Source organism: Citrus sinensis, chromosome 9 (assembly GCF_022201045.2).
Source record: "Citrus sinensis cultivar Valencia sweet orange chromosome 9, DVS_A1.0, whole genome shotgun sequence".
In the NCBI taxonomy this organism is placed as follows: Eukaryota; Viridiplantae; Streptophyta; class Magnoliopsida; order Sapindales; family Rutaceae; genus Citrus; species Citrus sinensis.
In genome coordinates this window covers 2,198,655-2,216,951 of record NC_068564.1, presented here as the reverse complement: position 1 = coordinate 2,216,951, position 18,297 = coordinate 2,198,655, and the positions used below count along the sequence as shown (strand labels likewise).

At 35.4% G+C, this 18,297-nt stretch overlaps 3 protein-coding genes, 2 non-coding genes and 1 pseudogene across 6 annotated transcripts; 3 read left to right on the top strand and 3 right to left on the bottom strand.

Annotated features, from left to right (window-relative positions):
• The first annotated feature begins 967 nt into the window (after positions 1-967).
• On the top strand, positions 968-5,414 carry LOC102618385 (uncharacterized). 2 transcript variants are annotated; one of them, XM_006490356.4, is made up of 6 exons: positions 968-1,153; positions 1,257-2,518; positions 3,647-3,705; positions 4,070-4,198; positions 4,609-4,744; positions 4,951-5,414. In XM_006490356.4, the coding sequence occupies exons 2-6, from the start codon at positions 1,814-1,816 to the stop codon at positions 5,269-5,271; spliced, it is 1,350 nt and encodes a 449-aa protein (XP_006490419.1). In that variant the 5' UTR covers positions 968-1,153; positions 1,257-1,813; the 3' UTR covers positions 5,272-5,414. The 2 variants fall into 2 exon arrangements, with proteins under 2 accessions (XP_006490419.1, XP_024958657.1); XM_025102889.2 differs by having other exon boundaries at positions 968-1,406; positions 1,557-2,518.
• A 555-nt stretch (positions 5,415-5,969) lies between these two features.
• LOC102618871 (probable prolyl 4-hydroxylase 12) lies at positions 5,970-8,413 on the top strand. The gene is made up of 7 exons (XM_006490357.4): positions 5,970-6,330; positions 6,471-6,590; positions 6,779-6,836; positions 6,921-7,022; positions 7,390-7,447; positions 7,552-7,724; positions 7,819-8,413. Exons 1-7 carry the CDS (start codon positions 6,254-6,256, stop codon positions 8,170-8,172), a joined length of 942 nt encoding a protein of 313 aa, XP_006490420.1. The 5' UTR covers positions 5,970-6,253; the 3' UTR covers positions 8,173-8,413.
• A 124-nt stretch (positions 8,414-8,537) lies between these two features.
• Positions 8,538-8,647, bottom strand: LOC112495674 (U5 spliceosomal RNA; annotated as a pseudogene).
• Positions 8,648-8,897: 250 nt separating this feature from the next.
• On the bottom strand, positions 8,898-9,066 carry LOC112495673 (U4 spliceosomal RNA). The gene has a single exon (XR_003062004.1). It is a non-coding gene; the product is annotated as a U4 spliceosomal RNA (small nuclear RNA).
• A 394-nt stretch (positions 9,067-9,460) lies between these two features.
• Positions 9,461-9,655, bottom strand: LOC112495671 (U2 spliceosomal RNA). The gene has a single exon (XR_003062002.1). It is a non-coding gene; the product is annotated as a U2 spliceosomal RNA (small nuclear RNA).
• Positions 9,656-12,632: 2,977 nt separating this feature from the next.
• Positions 12,633-18,259, top strand: LOC102619169 (kinesin-like protein KIN-10C). Its single transcript, XM_006490358.4, has 18 exons — positions 12,633-13,213; positions 13,888-14,053; positions 14,149-14,349; positions 14,453-14,633; positions 14,740-14,945; positions 15,051-15,292; positions 15,394-15,448; positions 15,735-15,788; positions 16,082-16,138; positions 16,222-16,278; positions 16,367-16,420; positions 16,500-16,587; positions 16,680-16,966; positions 17,061-17,107; positions 17,483-17,504; positions 17,595-17,663; positions 17,753-17,791; positions 18,033-18,259. The coding sequence occupies exons 1-18, from the start codon at positions 13,014-13,016 to the stop codon at positions 18,075-18,077; spliced, it is 2,070 nt and encodes a 689-aa protein (XP_006490421.1). The 5' UTR covers positions 12,633-13,013; the 3' UTR covers positions 18,078-18,259.
• The last annotated feature ends 38 nt before the right edge of the window (positions 18,260-18,297 follow it).

Below are 18,297 nucleotides of genomic sequence, written 5' to 3'. Positions count from 1 at the left end.
ATTTTTTAAAAAACTTGTTTTGCCAAAATGAGATATTTATTTGGATTATTAATTATTATATTATCTTTGGAACTTGTTAGCAATTTGAAATGTTTAAAAGTTTTACAAATTTTAAAGCTTCAATTTTTTTTTCGGTTTTGCTACTGTGTATCCGTTACACTGTACATCGACCACAGCCACTAACTAATAATGAAAAGATTATTAATAATAGATTAATAACAAAGAAAAAAATTACAAATAACGGAACACACAGTGGATGACATGCAATGATGCAGCTTATACATTTTAGTCACACCCATTTTTCATGTATCTTTAAAATTATTTTTCGAATAGAACAAGTAAAGATGATTTAATATGACAAAAAGGTTAGCTTTACTGGTTAATGAAAGTATTTTGAAGATTTAGGTTTTGGATTTGAGGTGTTTGTATCTCATATGGCATGCGTTTGTATTTAGTTAATAAAACAATTGTTTCTAAAGAAAGTAGTGATAGAACTATAAATTATTGTATAAATTTATTTTATATAAATTAATATGACATGATTAAATTAACTAGATTAAATATATATGGTCACATCTAATTTATTTTTATTATTTTATATTTTTATTCAATCAGTAAATTAATACCACATTAATTTATATAAATAACTTTATACCAAAATTTGTACCGCCGTTCATCACTCATCGACAAATGTTTAGGCAACCCATAATGTTTTCTCAATTTGAGCAAAATATTAAACCTAAATAGGAAAATTAAGGAACTTTTGTCCAAAGTCAGAACTTTTAACTGAACAAGATATTAAACGGTCTTAACTTTATTTACAAAAGGATATGGTCTAAATAAAGAGCACGTGCGTCGCGTGACTTCGGAAGGCGGGGACAAAACTAACAAAACCAGTTTCCCGGCCCCTTCAAGCAAAAATACCACTAACATTTAAAATAATTACACAAACACGCCACTGACTGTAAGAGCCAATGATGATGTTTCACGTTCCCATATACACCTCAAAATCGGCTTTGACTTGCAGGTGGCGCGATAAATCCCCCTTCAGATTTAAAAGATTCAATCATTATTATTAAACTATTAGTTTCACTTTTACAACTCAGCATTGAAAATGAAAGTTCTCGTCTTCTTCAGTTGCTGATCGAAATTGGTACAAAATGAAACTCCATGGGGATAACATTTTGAAAGTTTTGTTTTTTCATTAATTAATCTTGTAATCGTGCTTTTAAACTTTTGTCCTTTTCTTTTTGAAGTTTATTGATCAAGATTAAATCTGGGACGGGATTTTTTTCACTTGAATTAGATGATCAGTGGCAAAAGTAAAGATCTTTCAGTGTGTAGACAGAACCCTAATGACACAGATCCACTATCTGGGTTTCCATGAATTTCAATTTTGAGTTCCGGTGAGTGGTGCCTTGATTCTTGTACAGAAAGTTTTAAAGTCATACTAGTCATTGTTGCCATTATTATCGTTCCTACAATTCGATTATGATATTCTCGGTTTCTGCTCCTCAACTCATTGTTTTCATCGTCTTTTGGTGCCTGTACTCAAGAGGATTTTTTGTGGCCTGCGTCAACGGATCACCAAAGATCACCGAAGCCTGAATTCGTGATTTATAGTTGAATTTATGCTAAGTGTGTGTATTTGAATTATTGCATAGATGAGTGACCTAACTACCCGATTGAATTTGTGGAGTCGAAACCTTGTGCCATATTGAAATATCCTGTTATTTCCCCTAGTTGCCATGGCATTTTATGCAAAATCGATCTTCTGTTATGTGTGCTAGCTTACTTAAAACTATAGGCATCTATGTCTATCTTATGTGGCATCCCTCTACTTGAATGTGTGTATTGCTTGGCATGTGCCCGTTGGGCATGGAAGCGATGCCTCCACACGGCAGGCCATGACAGTGAGACTTGGGGGCTGGCAACTGCTGAAGAATTTGAACCTGTCCCTCGCATGTGCCGCTACATCCTTGCTGTCTATGAAGATGATCTTAGAAATCCACTTTGGGCACCTCCCGGAGGATATGGAATTAACCCGGATTGGTTATTGCTTAGAAAAACTTATGAAGATACTGGAGGAAGGGCTCCTCCCTATATATTGTACCTTGATCATGACCATGCCGATATAGTCCTTGCCATAAGGGGCCTTAATTTGGCAAAGGAGAGTGATTATCAACTGCTTTTGGACAATAAGCTAGGAAAAAAGAAATTTGATGGAGGGTATGTCCATAATGGGCTATTGAAGGCTGCTGGGCGGGTTTTGGATGAAGAATGTGAGGTTTTGAAGCATCAGGTGGAGAAGTATCCAAATTACACATTGACTTTTGCCGGACATTCCTTAGGGTCAGGTGTGGCGGCAATGTTGGCATTGGTGGTGGTGCAAAATCGGGATCAATTGGCCAACATTGACAGAAAGAGGGTCAGATGCTATGCAATTGCGCCTGCCAGGTGTATGTCGCTGAATTTGGCAGTCAGATATGCAGATGTAATCAACTCAGTCGTGCTTCAGGTAGTTCTAGTCTTTTACCTGTTTGGTGTCCTCTTTTGGTAAAAGAATTTTGGAATATTAATGTAGCACTCTATGAAGCCTTAATAGCTTCTACATTTATTTTTATTACTATTTCTGTCTTATCATCGTATGATTAAATGTTAGAGTTTTCAGGAAATTTGATAAGTGCACCATTGTATTTTTTTATGTTTGCTGGTGTTGTCAACGGTTTAAGTTTTACTTGAGAGGAGGGAACTACATAATTCTTTTTCCATCATCAGTCATCGCAGAGCTTAATTCTTGTTCAAAGCTTAGAATGTATTTCTTTGATGAAAATGCTGCAACTTAGATATATTGTATTATAGTTCAGGGTAAGATAATTTGTATGGATGATATAGTAAGTTTTCAATGATTACTGCAAATACCAATTCTCTTTACTCTGAAATTCTTTATATAATTACTTGTACCTACAGCAGGATCCAAGCATCAATATGTTTTTGGACTTAGTAATTAATGTTAACATTTGATCAGTTTCTTGTCTGGAGAGGATTTATTCTCATATAGGAAGCTTGCATGTGATTATTGCAGGATTTACCATGAACACTTTTTGGAGGGAATTGAATTATGAGATGAAATTGATTTTGTCCTAAGACACGTTAGCATGCATGCATTTCTTACAAAATGTTGCACTAACTGATCCACTGAATTCATGAGCATGACTAGATTGCTAACTAAATCAGTTTCTGCTTCATGAAGAAATGCTATTTCCCTTCATACGATGTAATGGATAAAGTTTCATGTGCTAATTTTCAGCAATACGTTTTGAAAGACAGTGTAAACATGTGGAATACATGGAAATCACATATGACTCAGAACCTTCAGTCTATACCTCTACGACATGGATAAATATGTCAAAGTATGACATAGTAACTAAATAAACAAAATAATTTTTTTATGGGTAAGACTGAGAAACAAGCTTGCCACGCATATGTGGTATGCATGAGATTAAGCATAGTATGTCTGACTTGTGCATTGCCACTAGTGCTTAAGCAGAATAGCATAAATAGCATTAGAAAATGAAAATGTTTTACTCTGATTTCTCTTCCACTATATTCTGTATAATTTTTTGTGATTATTCCATTGAACCAGGATGACTTCTTGCCCCGGACAGCCACACCATTGGAAGACATTTTCAAATCACTTTTCTGGTATAGTCACGCATCATTCTTTTTCGTCTATATTTCTAATACTTTGACAACTAATAGGCTTTTGAAATGGATACTGTGTCACCGTGAAAGGCCGACAATGTTTCACTTTCTTTTTATAATATTTTTCTTGAAGGAAAACTGTCTTTGAAATTTAAAGTCTCGGTATAGACTAAATTGGGATGGACCATTGCAATATGTTTGGCTTATTGATCAGAGATCTTGTACTTGTTTAGCAAGGGACTTCTTTGATATGTGAGGACATATATATGTAGCTAATGAGTTCTCAGTTTTTTTTTAGCACGTGAAATTTTAGCTATTGTGGCATCTGTGCAACATACTGATTAAAGTTTTTCTTTTTGAGCAGCTTGCCTTGTATACTATGCTTAAGGTGTATGAGGGATACATGTATACCTGAACAGAAGATGATCAGAGATCCAAGGAGACTATATGCACCTGGTCGGTTGTATCACATTGTTGAGAGAAAGCCTTTAAGGTACTACTCAGACAGAACATAAGCAGTTGTCCCCAATCCCCTTGACCAACTGGTAATTTTGGGCTGCAGGCTGCAGCTTGCTTTTGAAGTTTGCATTATTAGGGATGTATCTTAATTCCCCCCCCCCCCCCCCCCCCCCCCCCCAAAAGGAGGGGCAGTACATCATGATTGCTATTAAATATAGTAAGTTAGCAGTATAATCATGTCTTATGTGTCCGTGAATGAACTTTTTATTTCCTTTTCAAATTTATTGTCTATTGACCGGCATTTATAGGATTTGCCACATTGCGTACACAATGATTAATCTTATATATTGAGTGGATAGCTTTGTTGATTCTGAGGCAGCAGAAAAAGTTGCATTTGAACAAGGATGAATGATTTAATCTGATTTAATATTATTTTGGTTGCAGATTGGGAAGATTTCCCCCAGTTGTGAGGACAGCTGTGCCGGTAGACGGGAGGTTTGAACATATAGTTCTTTCTTGTAATGCCACTGCTGATCACGCCATCATTTGGATAGAGAAAGAAGCCCAGAGAGCATTCAATGTGAGTTTTTCAATTTCATTATCTTTATAGGGTTGGGAAAATGGCTGAAGCCTACTTTTGATGCTAGATTATGCCTTTGTTTTATCTGGTTGGCTTTAAAAAAGCTTTCCAGGGTTCAATATGTTGAAAGATAGGGGATCGGAATCTGGCACTTCTGGTATGCAGTGTATGCATTTGTAATAAGATTGCTCTGATTTTCCTTTCAGCTAATGCAAGAGAAAGATCACACGATGGAGATACCTGAGAAGCAAAAGATGGAGAGGCAGGAGACTATAGCCAGAGAACACACACAGGAGTACAATGCTGCGCTACACAAGGCTGTTTCACTGTCGGTGCCGCATGCTTTTGCACCTTCTCCTTATGGTACTTTCACTGAAGAGAGAGGTAATAGCTCACATGAGGGAGAATCATCGTCGCTTTTATCATCTAAGAAACAAGCGAGAGAAAGCTGGAATGATTTGATTGAGCGTCTGTTTGAGAATGATGAATCCAGTCACATTGTATTTAAGAAATCACATAGCACATAGGGATGATCGATGCCATTATTTTGGGCATACATTGGTAAAGACAAGAAATATATACCCTGTAAACAACATAGATTCATTCATCTGTACTTCAAAACAACATAGGTTCATTCATCTGTACTTCAATCTCATTAATTTGCTGAGTACTTGGAAACCAAAGATGAACCAATATAAACGAAAGTGCTGAAGTCATTCAAACCCCGGTGCCTGTGAGGACAATCAGTAAATGGAAGGAACTTGTTTGAAGAAATATAAATATGACATTAACATCAACCTTTTGCCCTCAAATTTGCTGTTGATATATGAACAGAAAGAGGAAGTCGCTAGTGAGAAGAGATCATACCGTGTCCTCAATGTTTATCCAATAAAATGAAATCTTAAAATATGTATCACAGTAAAGGGGAAACCTGTGGTGTAACTGTGTTATCGTGCTACAGTTGCATCCAGCTGTTGGATGTCGGTGGATCCCACCAATCTAAGTGCATCCAACAGCTGGATACAATTATAGTACGGTACTACAGTTGCACTGTAGCTTAATTCCACAGTCAACCATTTTTCACACCCACACACGCTGAGATAATGTTCAAGTATCCTGTATACATTAGTGAGAAATTTTTGTTATGTATATTAAAAACAACCTCATCTTATACGAACGTCAATATTTTTTTTTGGAATTCAGCATGCATATAAAGGTGATGAGGTCCGAGTATTGTAATACCAAAACAGATTTAATACAAACTAATTTATCAATATTATTATTTCCTTCTTATTTTCACTCTGTTTCGGTAATTAATATGTGCAATTTACCCCCCAAAAAAAGGAGGGGTGGGAAAAAGAAAGCGAAAGTGAAAAATCATAAAGAAACGAATCGATATCACTTCACATTCATCATCATCACAGAGATATAGAACAGACAACTCTTGAATCGGTTAGCCTGTTCTGTTGGCTTCGATCTTCAATCGCCTTCTCACAGAATTATAAATGCATGGCTTCGATTCGATTTGTATTTCTTGTTTTAGCTTTCACATCTTCCTTCGTTTCTTCTTCTTCTTCTTCAGACAGGTATAAGAAACGTAACCACCGATCTCATTTTTAATATTTGAGAATTCATTTCAAGAAATGGGTAGTTCATATATCATCTGCTTACATTATTTTTCGTGTTTTGTTATTAATAGTCTTTCTTTGCAATGATTTTGTTTCAGTGGCCGGAAGGAATTGAGGAATAAAAAGGGAAACTGGGAAAGTGTCGTACAATTGCCTCACTCAATTAATTCTAAAAGAGTTGATCCATCACGAGTTACTCAGATCTCGTGGCGACCAAGGTCAGGTACTTACTATAATTCTATTGGCAGTAAAGAATTTCGTATTCCTGTAAAACAGTATCTTTATTAGCATTGTATCAAATTCTGCATAAACTACTCACAAGTTTTAGTTGTAGTATGCCCCCAACATTAATTGTGTGTTTACTAGCTTGTTTACATAAAATCTGATGTCACGTTTCTTGGAATAGGGTCTTTTTATATCGCGGCCTTCTGTCAAATGAAGAGTGTGACCACCTTATTTCACTGGTATAATACTGCGGTCCCTTTACATTGAGCACGTGAATTGACATTACACCTGGATTTGTTTTAGAGTGTTTATTTTGTGCGTAGGGCCATGGTGCAGAAAAAAAGTATAAGCGCACGGGTGAGGATCCTGAGAATGTTTCAAAGAACAAGCAGAATTCTAGTTTCAGAACTGAATTAAACATAGAAGTGAGTTTTCCAGTATCTCTATATAATTAACTTCTATGTGTTCTGTGCATAAGGTATTGACAAAACATTTTGAAGTAGGTGGCATCACTGCATGCCTTTTGATAATGTTTTCTTTTTCTCAACTCAAGGCAATTCAGATATGTATCTTTGGTGTGTGTTGGTTTGTGTGGGTGTGTGAGTATATAACAAGTCACCAACAATAAAAGATTTCATAGAGGAAGTGTTCATGCCATGATCTAGTTGTAGAAGGCTTAATCTTGTTGGTACCTTTACTTGAACTCCATACTTTTTAATGAACTTCTGGAAGGGCCTAAATATTCTGTCACATGCTTCCCTAGAACTTACTTCCAATCTTTGGGCATTCTAGGATGATATTGTTGCAAGGATAGAAGAAAAAATTTTAACATGGACTTTTCTTCCGAAAGGTATCTTCCTGAGTCCTGATCCTCGTCTTCTAAAATGCTAGTTTTTATAGAGATTTTACCTTCTAATTTCATGGGTTGTATACTTGATGTTCGTTGTCCTTCAGAGAACAGTAAACCTGTACATGTAATGCGATATGGGCTTGACGAGGCCAAAGAGAACTTAGATTATTTTGGTAATAAATCTGCACTAGGTTTAAGTCAGCCTCTGATGGCAACAGTGGTTTTGTATCTCTCAAATGTCACTCAAGGTGGTGAGCTGCTCTTCCCTAATTCAGAGGTGAGAGAAACTTGCTTTATCTTCTTGTATTATCATAATGAATGTAGGGTTCAAATAAACCTTTGCTCAACTGATGTTAGTTCAAATTGGTCAGGAAAAGGATAAGATGTGGTCTGATTGTGCAAAAACAAGCAATGTCCTAAGACCTGTCAAAGGCAATGCAATTTTGTTTTTTACTGTACACCCCAATGCTGCTCCTGATGAGAGTAGCTCTCATACCAGATGCCCAGTCCTTGAGGGGGAAATGTGGTCTGCTGTCAAATTCTTCCAAGTAAAAGCAGCCAATGCAGAAGAAGTTTTAATTGGTTCCGATAGCAATGAATGCACTGATGAAGATGATAATTGCCCTCATTGGGCAGCCGTTGGGGAATGTCAAAGGAATCCCGTCTACATGCTTGGTTCTCCTGATTACTATGGTACCTGCAGGAAGAGTTGTCATGCTTGTTGATTATTATTATTCATGTATTCCATTCCAGTTATTGTTTTCAATAATTAGGTAAAATTTTTTAGTTTGATTAGTAAATGATCTGCTTCAGCCTACTGAGATCTTTTTTGCTTGTGATGTTGCTGATAATATAGATTGCAGCAGTAACTGAGATGATGGATGTTGATGGATACATGTTGTATATTTTACTGGGTGTAAATTTGAATAAAGAATGCAGGAACAGGAATCCTACAATGTTATGTGATGATTGGAGAGAATGAATAAATTTTGGTAATGATGATATGGATTCACAACATTTTTGGCTTTGCCCAATATCATTCATAGACATCTTTATAATCGCAAGTTTGAACTTAATTTGGTAGGGAGCTGTACCCAGAAGTAGAAACTCCAAAAATTGGAGTGTGCTTCTAAAACTAGTGAGCACACGGTATTTTTTAGCAAAAGGCGAAAGACTAATCACTGTGCTCACCACGAGGCTCCAGTAATCAGCAGCTTACCGCATTGGTGCGATCGAGATCGATGTGGGACTGTCAGCTTTAATCTGCAAATAGTCTGTCCTACCCTTCTGATCGTTTTATGCACACATTAAATAGCAAGGATCACGATTCTCCAAAAATACCAATGAACTCGCCAAGGCAACTAACTCACTATCTTCAATTTTATATTAAGAATTGATGTTCACTCAGACTCACATGAAACAGTGCAAGTGTAACTAGAAACAATTTTTCGACTAAGAATTGTGTAGGTCTTTACCCCGGAGAGAGCCCTTCCAGAAATTCTCAAAGGCCAGGGCCAAACCCCAGGCCTAAGGGGGGATTTGGAAATACTTTTCAACCAGCAATAGACGCGCCTTGGATAGAACCTCAATAGCTGCGTCGATGCCCCAAGCGCAAAGATGGTTGCAACGACTCGGTTGGCTCCCTTTTATAAAATGCCACTAAGATTCAACAAATATCCGTACTCGATGTGGGATTTCTGGGCCTCGCATACGGTGCCTCATTGAACATAACTAGTATCTGACCAGTAATTTAAGTGCACTTGTTGAGTCTGAACTCTGAACCAATCAACTTATCAAAATCTAATCCAATTCGATGTTCATTAATAAAGCCAGTAAGACTGTTGGTTTTAAACTGGGTGAAGAAGAGATGACCAAATCGGGTCTTTCAGCAAAATTCCAAGCGCATTCGAATCAAATTGTTTTGTAAGCATGCAAAGATAATCCTCCTAATAACTGAGCAACTGGGCATTTTGCCAACCCAATTGGAGAATAGAACTTTTATATAAAGACTTGGTGGGGTGCGCCAGGCCCGCGCAGTAGTGCAACACATGGGCGACGCTTAGGGTTCACAGTAGCAAGCTACTGTATCGAACTCCCCCCTCAAAAAATTAATTTAATATCGTGTGGATCGATGATCCACATATCAGATATTAAACTGATAAGAACAGATACTACACTTGATCTTAGCCAAAAGGCCGAGAAAGGTATGCTTTTGGTCGTGTTATAGCTCTGCTTTTAAACCCGTGCCAGGCATATTTTATTTCTTTTGATCACTCGATGTGGGACTCAGGCAACTAAAAATGAGCTAATGGATTTAGGGTTCACGCAACAATAACCATCTAATTGAGATAAGTTTTCCAACCCAATGAAGATGGTGTTGTATTCAAATTTGACATCACGGGTCTACGCCAAATTGTTTGTATCAGTATTATTTGGCTTCCGCTTCAGTTTTGGCTAAGAACATAACTGCAGAACTATTTCCAATTTTCCATATATATCCAATTCTATCCTGAATGAAACATTTTAACTCTGAACAAGGGTCTCACCATTTTTTATTCCACCAGCAATATTTGCCGACGATGCTGGGATCACCTCCAGCTACATCGGTGGAATCTTTTTCAGTTTGCTACATACAACTGCTTTCTCAATCTACACAGCTTTGGCAACTCCTTTGACACATTCATGTCGATCAGTTTGCTTTCTTTTATTTCTTTCTTCCCAAATTACACACAAGTAGCTAAAACCGCACAGTTACCAAAAGAGTTCTGGCATCTTTGCCTCACAGGAGCCAAAATATTCTCCTTAAGCAGTGAAGCAACCCACAAAATCCTGGTTGCTCTGGTTGCTTTCTTTGAACAACATCTGCCGTATTAACCTTGCCAAGAACCAAAGCCCAGGGAAAGACTTCGGCTTTCCATATCACTTTAAACTCTTTGAATTCATCCCGAGAACTCTTTTCAGCCAAAACTCTGCCCTCGTCTCATCAATGTTTACACGATCTAACATCCTCATAAGACTTTAAATTCCTTCAAAACTCTGAATTCTAGTTTCAACTCACACTTTATGGGGAAGGAACTGATCTGGAAAAGATGGAGACATTCTTATTGGTGTAAATCTTCCCGGACTTTTATTTGCTGTTCATTTTTTCTTTCTAGTTTCATTCTATGATCTAACATAGTTTATATACCAATACATAAATTTCCCAATAAATTCTAAAAGCTGATAAATCAACAAAAGGAACATTCACATCCAAACTGGTAACAAAACGAGAAACATAATCAAATTTACATAAAGTTTCTACCACTTTTATTTCACTCAGTAAATAAACAAAAAATTAGTAACCAAAATTAAACCCTTATCAATCAAATGCCGGTACAAAATTCATGTAACACAAAGTAAAAAACTTCTCACGTATATGTGGGATATAAAGCAAGTGTGCAAATAGGTATCATCCAGAATTTACTTAAAGAAGGAAAAAAAATTTCCCATAGATCAGATTCACACACCAGAATTGAACTGCTGTTTAGATTCCAAAGAAGAGCTAGGTTTTTTCAAAGAACAAGAAGACTTGAAAGCCTCAATCTGTGATTGGCATTTCACGTAGTCTCCTTTGTTTTCTTCCAAGCATTTCTTCAGAGCCTCGACATCGCACGGTGACATAATCTTCTTCGCACCGTTACTCTCTGCCGTCTCCTCCATCGATTCCAATACCAAAAGTCAAAACCACCTTGTTTGATTCCTGATAAATCCGAAGAGAAAGCCCAGGTTCAGCGACTTAAAATACTTTTTGGTTATTATCTTATTCCTCCCTCTTTTTTAAGAAAGTAACATGTTAGTCCACAGATTTAACACTTGTTTAAAATTAATTATCCCTTACCAAACCCATATTTTCTAACAATAGCCTGAAATTTTGAAGAATAAAATTTGATCACAAATATGCCTTCTCTATTTCTTCAAACAGCAGTTTTCTCTAATATAAGAAAAAGAAGAAGAAAATATTTTAAAACCAAATGTTTGCCAAATTTTATATTAACCCGCTGTATCTCTTTTATTAATTATTATCTTTATTATATTCAACTTTTCCATCACCTCTTTGTTTTACTACACTTCACAAAGCAAACATTATCTTCTCATATATAAAAAAGCACCTCTCTCATTCAAGTGACGGTATCCTCAATTTCTAATTTCACCTTGGCATCCATTACTTAATTACACTTCCAATATGCATTCTCCACATTTAGTCTCCTCTCACTGAATTAGAAACATGAACCACCAACCATCAAACTAAATAATGGATGTAAATATAACTAATAACTACTAATAGATTTACAAATTAATAGATGGGGTGGATACCATTACAAGAGTCTAGACTCTTAATTTTTTTTTTTAATATATAATATCATAAAACTATTGTAGTCTCAAATTTTTTAAAATGCTTCTATTGATTAGTAAAAGTTTTTTAAATCTCTCCTTGTGAAGAATGCTAAGTCAGTGGACTAATTTGCTAATTGTGTAAAATATAGAGATAAATTTGATGATATCCCAATTCTTTTCATATCTTTTGATAATAAGACATTTATGGGGTGTTTACTTTTCAAATTAGAGAATTGTAATCATCAAGTAATAATACTTGATAAAATAAAGGTGGAAACGAGAATGGATACGGTAAGCCCCACGCCAATCTAAAAGTAGGAAATGGAAGTGTGATTCCTAAGGGGGCTTGCAAATCAAATTCCTTTTCATCGGACTGACTATTTTAACCCTATCGAAATTATCTAATTTCAATTTTATCTTTCATTAAAATATTAAAAAAATAGATTGATGGTAGTGATGAATATTGATGAATATGGATGATGATAATGAATATTGATGATGCTACATCATCAAATCTAATGAGGAAGTCACAGTAGCTAAGAGATCTTGTTCTTCGTGATCATTATGGGAATATTGATGATGAGATTGTTGATGAATATTGAATATGACATTAACGGCCACCTTTTGCCCTCAAATTTGCTGTTGATGTATGAACAGAATGAGGAAGTCTCTAGTGAGAAGAGAGCATACCGTGTCCTCAATGTTTATCCAATAAAATGAAATCTTGAAATATGTATCACAGTAAACCACTTTTCACACACACGCGAGATAATGTTCAAGTATCCTGTATACACTAGTGAGAGAGAATTTTTGTTATGTAAATTAAAAACAACCACCTCATCTTATGCGAACATCAATATTTGGATTTGGAATTCAGCATGCATATGAAGGTGATGAGGTCCGAGTCATTGCATAAGATGACTAGCCGCGTCATTGCCCCAAGCGCAAAGACGGTTACAACGACCCATTCTGGCTGTAGAAGCAGATGAGTTTACAGTAATACCCCTCATTTATAACACTAACCTCAAAAGCGGCGTGAGTGCGAGAGGAGCGCCAGAACAAACAAAATTTGAAATCCAAAGAAGGCTCATTTCACCAACTCAAGAAAACTTTCTCTGCAATCTTCAATCATCATTTTTCCACAATTCCCAAAGTAACATCTCATTCTTTCGGTTTTGCTTTGCTACGAATCATGGAAACACTCAAACCGGACAAGCTCGACCGGACCAAAGCCGACACGGGGTTGAACATAAGTAAAAAAGCCAGAGTGATTGCAAAGATAAGAGGATTTGCAGATCTGGAGGCTGAATCTGCGAATTGGGTTTGCATTCAAAAGCCTAATGGAGAGGATTCTGATTCTGTTACCGTTTCTTTTGGAGAACAACCAAGCAGGTGAAAAAAAAATCACTGTTTGATTTCTTGAGTTATGTAATTAGTGATAATTTTTGAGGAAATTCGATGGTGTTTGTCTCTGAATTGGGAATTTATCAACTGGATGTCATTTCTTTTTGGTTGAAATGAATCATTAAGTTATGAGTTTGATGGATATTGTTAATGAAAATTAAAGAAATGGAAATATATGTTCTATTTGCTTGCTGTCAATTCTTTGAATTACGAGGTTGATTGTTTATGTGTTTTTTAGTTTTTGGTCTTAAGAACTAATCGTTCTGTGAGAAAGTAAAGTGCAGAAGTGTAATGGACTTCAAAGTTCAAATGTTGAACTTCGGATTTATTTGTAAAATTTCGGTCCTCTTTTTGATGATCATGTCACTTGCTTCATAGAGTTTTATTATTAAAAATTTAATGTTGGAGTTCAGATGGATATGAATGTTTCAACATCAAATGGATGTCAATCTTTTCTCTTAGAAAACATGTTTAATTGGATTAATAGAGACTTTCGAACAAGAATTGAACTTTGCAATGAACTATAAAACAATTAGCAATTGTTTCCTTTTACCTTTTTTTTTTAGTGTGTACTATAATGGGTTACGGAAAATAAAGAATGGTTTCTTTTTACATTTTTTAGTGTGGTATTATAATGGATTAGGTACTTCTTTCTCTTGCAGTCGTAAAGAGTGTTACAAATTGGATTATTGTTATGAGCAAAATGAAGGCAATGGCATAATTTTTGCAAGAGAAGTAAAGCCCCTAATATCTGAAGTTTTTAATGGTATTAATGCAACTATTGTTGCTTGTGGAGCAAAAGGGAGTGGAAAAACTCGTGTGATTCAGGTGGAAATTAAATCATCTCTGGTTTTGTTTTTCTTTATTTTACTTGTGGTTTGTGTATGGATGATGCTTACTTATGGAATAAATTTACTATGAAGGGTTCTTATGAGGAACCAGGTTTGGCAGCACTAGCTGTGGATGAAATTCTTTCTATTTCTGAGAAGATGGGAAAATCAATTACAATATCATTTTATGAGATTTTTCAAGACCATGTGTATGATCTCCTAGATCCTAAACAACAAGAAGTCCAAATACTGGAAAACGGTCAAGGCAAAATTCAACTCAAAGGACTTTCTCAGGTAAGATATATTTTGTCTTCTGTTTATTGGACTCTAGGGAGTTGAAAGGGTTGGCCTCGGTGTTTCATGTCTTGTGACCTTCCATTTTCTTCTGATTTTTTAGGTTCCTGTGAAATCCATTTCTGAATTTCAAAAATTATACATTAGCATGCATAACTCACGAAAACTAGTGCAAAAGATAACGATGGATCTTCCCCGCCGGAGCCACAAAGGCTTGATAGTAAATGTATCACCTGTGTCTAATTTTCTTCCCACGGGCAAGATGAATTTTGTTGACTTGGCAGGTTCTGATTTATTCACTCCGTAAATATAAATATTGTTCAACATTCCTTGTAGAACTGGTATATGTTTATTTTTTTTTGTCCCTTTGTTTGATGTTTCCTTTATCAGGTTACCAAGATATTCGAAGAAAGAGCACTGAAGGCTCCATATTTGTGGAGAATACAAAAGTTAATAAGTCCATATATACATTATTTAATGTTGTTTATGCTTTGAATGCCAATGAAAGTCATGTGCCATATCGGGAGAGCAAACTTACACGAATGTTGCAAGAATCTCTAGGATGCAAAAGCAAAATTCTGATGCTCACTTGCTTGGTATGCTACGGGCCTCTGGTCTTTTTTTTTTTAATTTATTTAAAATGAAATTTTTGGGTATTAAATTTGGTCAACTTAGTTTCTTCTTGTCTTTTCTGATTGTAGAGTCCATCTTTCTGCCAAGATTCCATATATATAGTGAGTTTAGCATCTCGGTGTTGCCAAGGCATTAATCCCACTGTCTCAGACTCCACAAAGAAAACCAAAAGTTTAGTAAGCTCAATGTTGCTTTCTTCTCATAAAAATCAGTTACCCAGAAGTGTTTCTACCACTAAAACACAAACTGGGAGCCAAATGCATTCTTCTACAAAGAAAGCCACTGGTGTGGCTTCTGTGGTGAAAGGAAGGTATTCACTGAAGTTTTCTGTTCAAGTTAGGTACACCTCTCCCTCTTATTGTATTTATAATCAATTCCATTGATATATTATATTTTTCTCGTTACCTGAAGGAAACTGTTTGATGAAGCAATTCAGTCAACTAAATCCGAGAAGATGTCTCAAAAGGTATTCACTTTCTTACTTTTGCAATGGGTATCAGGCAATCATAGTTATGTTAATCTTTTGGGCAAATCAGATAGGCTCAAAAGTAAAATCCAGGTACTAGCAAAGATGCTAAGCTAAGTAGAAATATTAAAACATCCTTCAGCTAAAACTACCACTGCGTTTCATTTGACTTCTTTATTACTTACAATGAAGGGAACATATTATTGTTAGGAAAATTTTGTATTGACGTGCGGAACATATTATGTTTCTATAACCTATCATAATACCCTCTAACACTTTAATGCAGGAGAGTTCTTCATCAGATATGGCTTCAACTATCCAATCTTTGGTAGAGGAACAAGTAAGTTTTTCTCCAAAACTTATTATTTCATGCTTTGGAGGTAGAAAAGGTTGTATATGCTGATCTTTTGGTACATGTTGCTTAATTTTATTTACTAACTGCCACTTTAATGGATTCTTGTTCTTAAGGTGTTCAACCTAATAGTCATTTTGATTGGGTAAATCAGGAGAAAATAAATTACAACAGTTTACTTGCTTAAATATGTGATCCTAGATAATACGTAAAGATTTAAGTAACAACATTCTTCCTTGAATTTCAGTTATCTGACTGATTTTAATTGATATCTTCTGTAGGGAAGCTCTGTAACTGTAGCTATAGTGGATAAAGATTCATCTTCTGAAGTGGAAAAGGCAATAATCTATTTGCTAATAATTAAAATCTCATATGAATTTATAATAGTTGTTTGACTGATGTTAACTGATATTTTATGTAGGAAAGCTCTGCACCCAATGCTATGGTGGATAAAGGTTTAACTTCTATAGAGGAAAAGGCAATAATTTATTCACTAATAATTTCATGATCTCATATGAGTTTTGCAAGAAGTTTTTGAATTAACATTTTGCTTACATCATTTTCAGGATGATTCTCCGTTAGCAATTGTTTATCAGCAAGAAACAACTGAATCGGATAAGGTGGTTAACTCTTCTTTGTGGTTTAAATACTTGGCTGTCTGATGCCTCTTTGTGTAAGTGCTCTTTTTGTCTTTCCTAGGATTCTTTTCTGCACACACAGGAAAATCAAGGGAAGATTACTCCGAATGCCGATAGGAGCTTGAAGGATTTGTCCTTGGTTGAAGAAAGTATGTACATACAAATCATAAAAGCCGGTGAGCTACATGTGCATGTGAATAATTTTTGTTTTATGTGCTTTTTGCTTGTATTCTTGTGACAGGGCAAATTATAGACAAGGAAAATAATCATTTCCTCATCAACAAAGATATGTCACCACCACTTAGTGAGCGACTGCAAGAAATATCTAATAACTTGAAGCAGCTAATTTCATCAACTCCACAGTGCATAGAGATCCCGCCAAAGAATGATACTTCAAATATTCAAGCTTGTGCTGATATTGTGGAACCAAAAACTCCTGACGGGAGTATGATAGTGTATGAAAAATGGGAGATCGCAAACATGAAAAGTCCTTGGGAAACATTTAACATGCGTAGTTCTGGAATGAAGGTTTTATAAAATTGCTTTTCTATTTTTGCATTCCTCTGAATTAATTACTTGGATTCAATTTACGAATTTCACTTTCTATTTTGTGTTGCTACAGAACTCCCTTGTTCAGGAATATCTAAAGCTTTTAAACACTGGTGGCAAGTAAGTAAATGCTTTTTATGTCTGGTAAACAAATTTTTACTTGAAACTGTCCTCTTCTTTTGTTGTAGTAATATTGATTTTGCGTCTTAATTCAGAAATCCACTATATTTGCCCAAAAGCTACATTTCTTTGAAGAATTTTTTTTTTTTTATCATTGCACATCTCCAGCAATTAAGGGGAAAAAAAAGACATAAATATTGTTTTTAAACCATGAGAAACTTTATGTAGGTGAGTTCCAAAACCCATTGAACAAAATGTAAGTGTTAAAACCGCATTAACTACAAAATGTAAGCATGAGTTCCAAAACCCATGCTTCTTGTTATATACTTTCCTCGTAGTTGACTTATTTATTTAGTTTTTTTTTTGGGTCAACAGGGAAGACTTGAAAAGACTAAAGGTGAGGAACATCTTAATTTTTAAAATTGAGACGATTGTTTACTATTCACCTACATGCATGATTGATGTATCAAATTGATAAATCATGCAGGGGATTGGAGAAAAGAGAGCCAGCTACATACTTGAACTGCGTGAAGAATCACCAGAACCTTTTAAGAATGTGAGCATGAAACCAGATTTTCACATATCATATGATTCATATCTGAAACTTAGTATGATCTACATAACAACTTAATATTTGTTTTGCAGCTTGATGATTTGAAAGACATTGGACTTTCGGCCAAGCAGGTAATTTTTGTTATTGACGGTTTAGTCTTTCATATTTCCTCTTTTTTTTGGTCTTAAAATTTCACTTTGAAGATGTATGGCACCTGGAGCTATTTTTATCTCATACTCAGCACAACTGGTAATTCAGCTAGAATCATGTTGTCCGGTGCAAAGCATGTGTTCTAGATGGTTTATTCAAATTACAAAATACGAATTTTAATAGCTTACATTTAACTAAATGTATTTTTGTTCGTGTATGCAGATAAAGGGGATGATGAAAAAGGAAATGGAATGTCTTTTCAACTGAATATTCAAAAAATCGTGTGGATTTGACTGTAAAGATAGAACATTTAGTAGTGGCAACACGAGTTGCTACTTTTTTTTTTTTTTTTTGGTGTCCTTATACTGTTCCCTGTTGTGCAATGTGACTTTGGCTTGTTCTTGTATTCTAATACCAAAGTTTCCTAAATTTACTAGTTTATGTTTTTACCTTGGATTGGCATTTTAATTTTCTTTCTATTAAATGC

Excerpts from the sequence above, each read along its gene's own strand:
- LOC102618385 (XM_006490356.4), top strand. The coding sequence starts at position 1,814 with ATGTCTATCTTATGTGGCATCCCTCTACTTGAATGTGTGTATTGCTTG. Across the intron at positions 4,199-4,608 it reads GTTGAGAGAAAGCCTTTAAG|ATTGGGAAGATTTCCCCCAG; the intron begins GTACTACTCAGA and ends TTTTGGTTGCAG. Across the intron at positions 4,745-4,950 it reads AAGCCCAGAGAGCATTCAAT|CTAATGCAAGAGAAAGATCA; the intron begins GTGAGTTTTTCA and ends TTTTCCTTTCAG.
- LOC102618871 (XM_006490357.4), top strand. The coding sequence starts at position 6,254 with ATGGCTTCGATTCGATTTGTATTTCTTGTTTTAGCTTTCACATCTTCC. Across the intron at positions 7,023-7,389 it reads GAACTGAATTAAACATAGAA|GATGATATTGTTGCAAGGAT; the intron begins GTGAGTTTTCCA and ends TGGGCATTCTAG. Across the intron at positions 7,448-7,551 it reads ATGGACTTTTCTTCCGAAAG|AGAACAGTAAACCTGTACAT; the intron begins GTATCTTCCTGA and ends GTTGTCCTTCAG.
- LOC102619169 (XM_006490358.4), top strand. The coding sequence starts at position 13,014 with ATGGAAACACTCAAACCGGACAAGCTCGACCGGACCAAAGCCGACACG. Across the intron at positions 15,449-15,734 it reads CCGAGAAGATGTCTCAAAAG|GAGAGTTCTTCATCAGATAT; the intron begins GTATTCACTTTC and ends ACTTTAATGCAG. Across the intron at positions 16,279-16,366 it reads TAACTTCTATAGAGGAAAAG|GATGATTCTCCGTTAGCAAT; the intron begins GCAATAATTTAT and ends CATCATTTTCAG.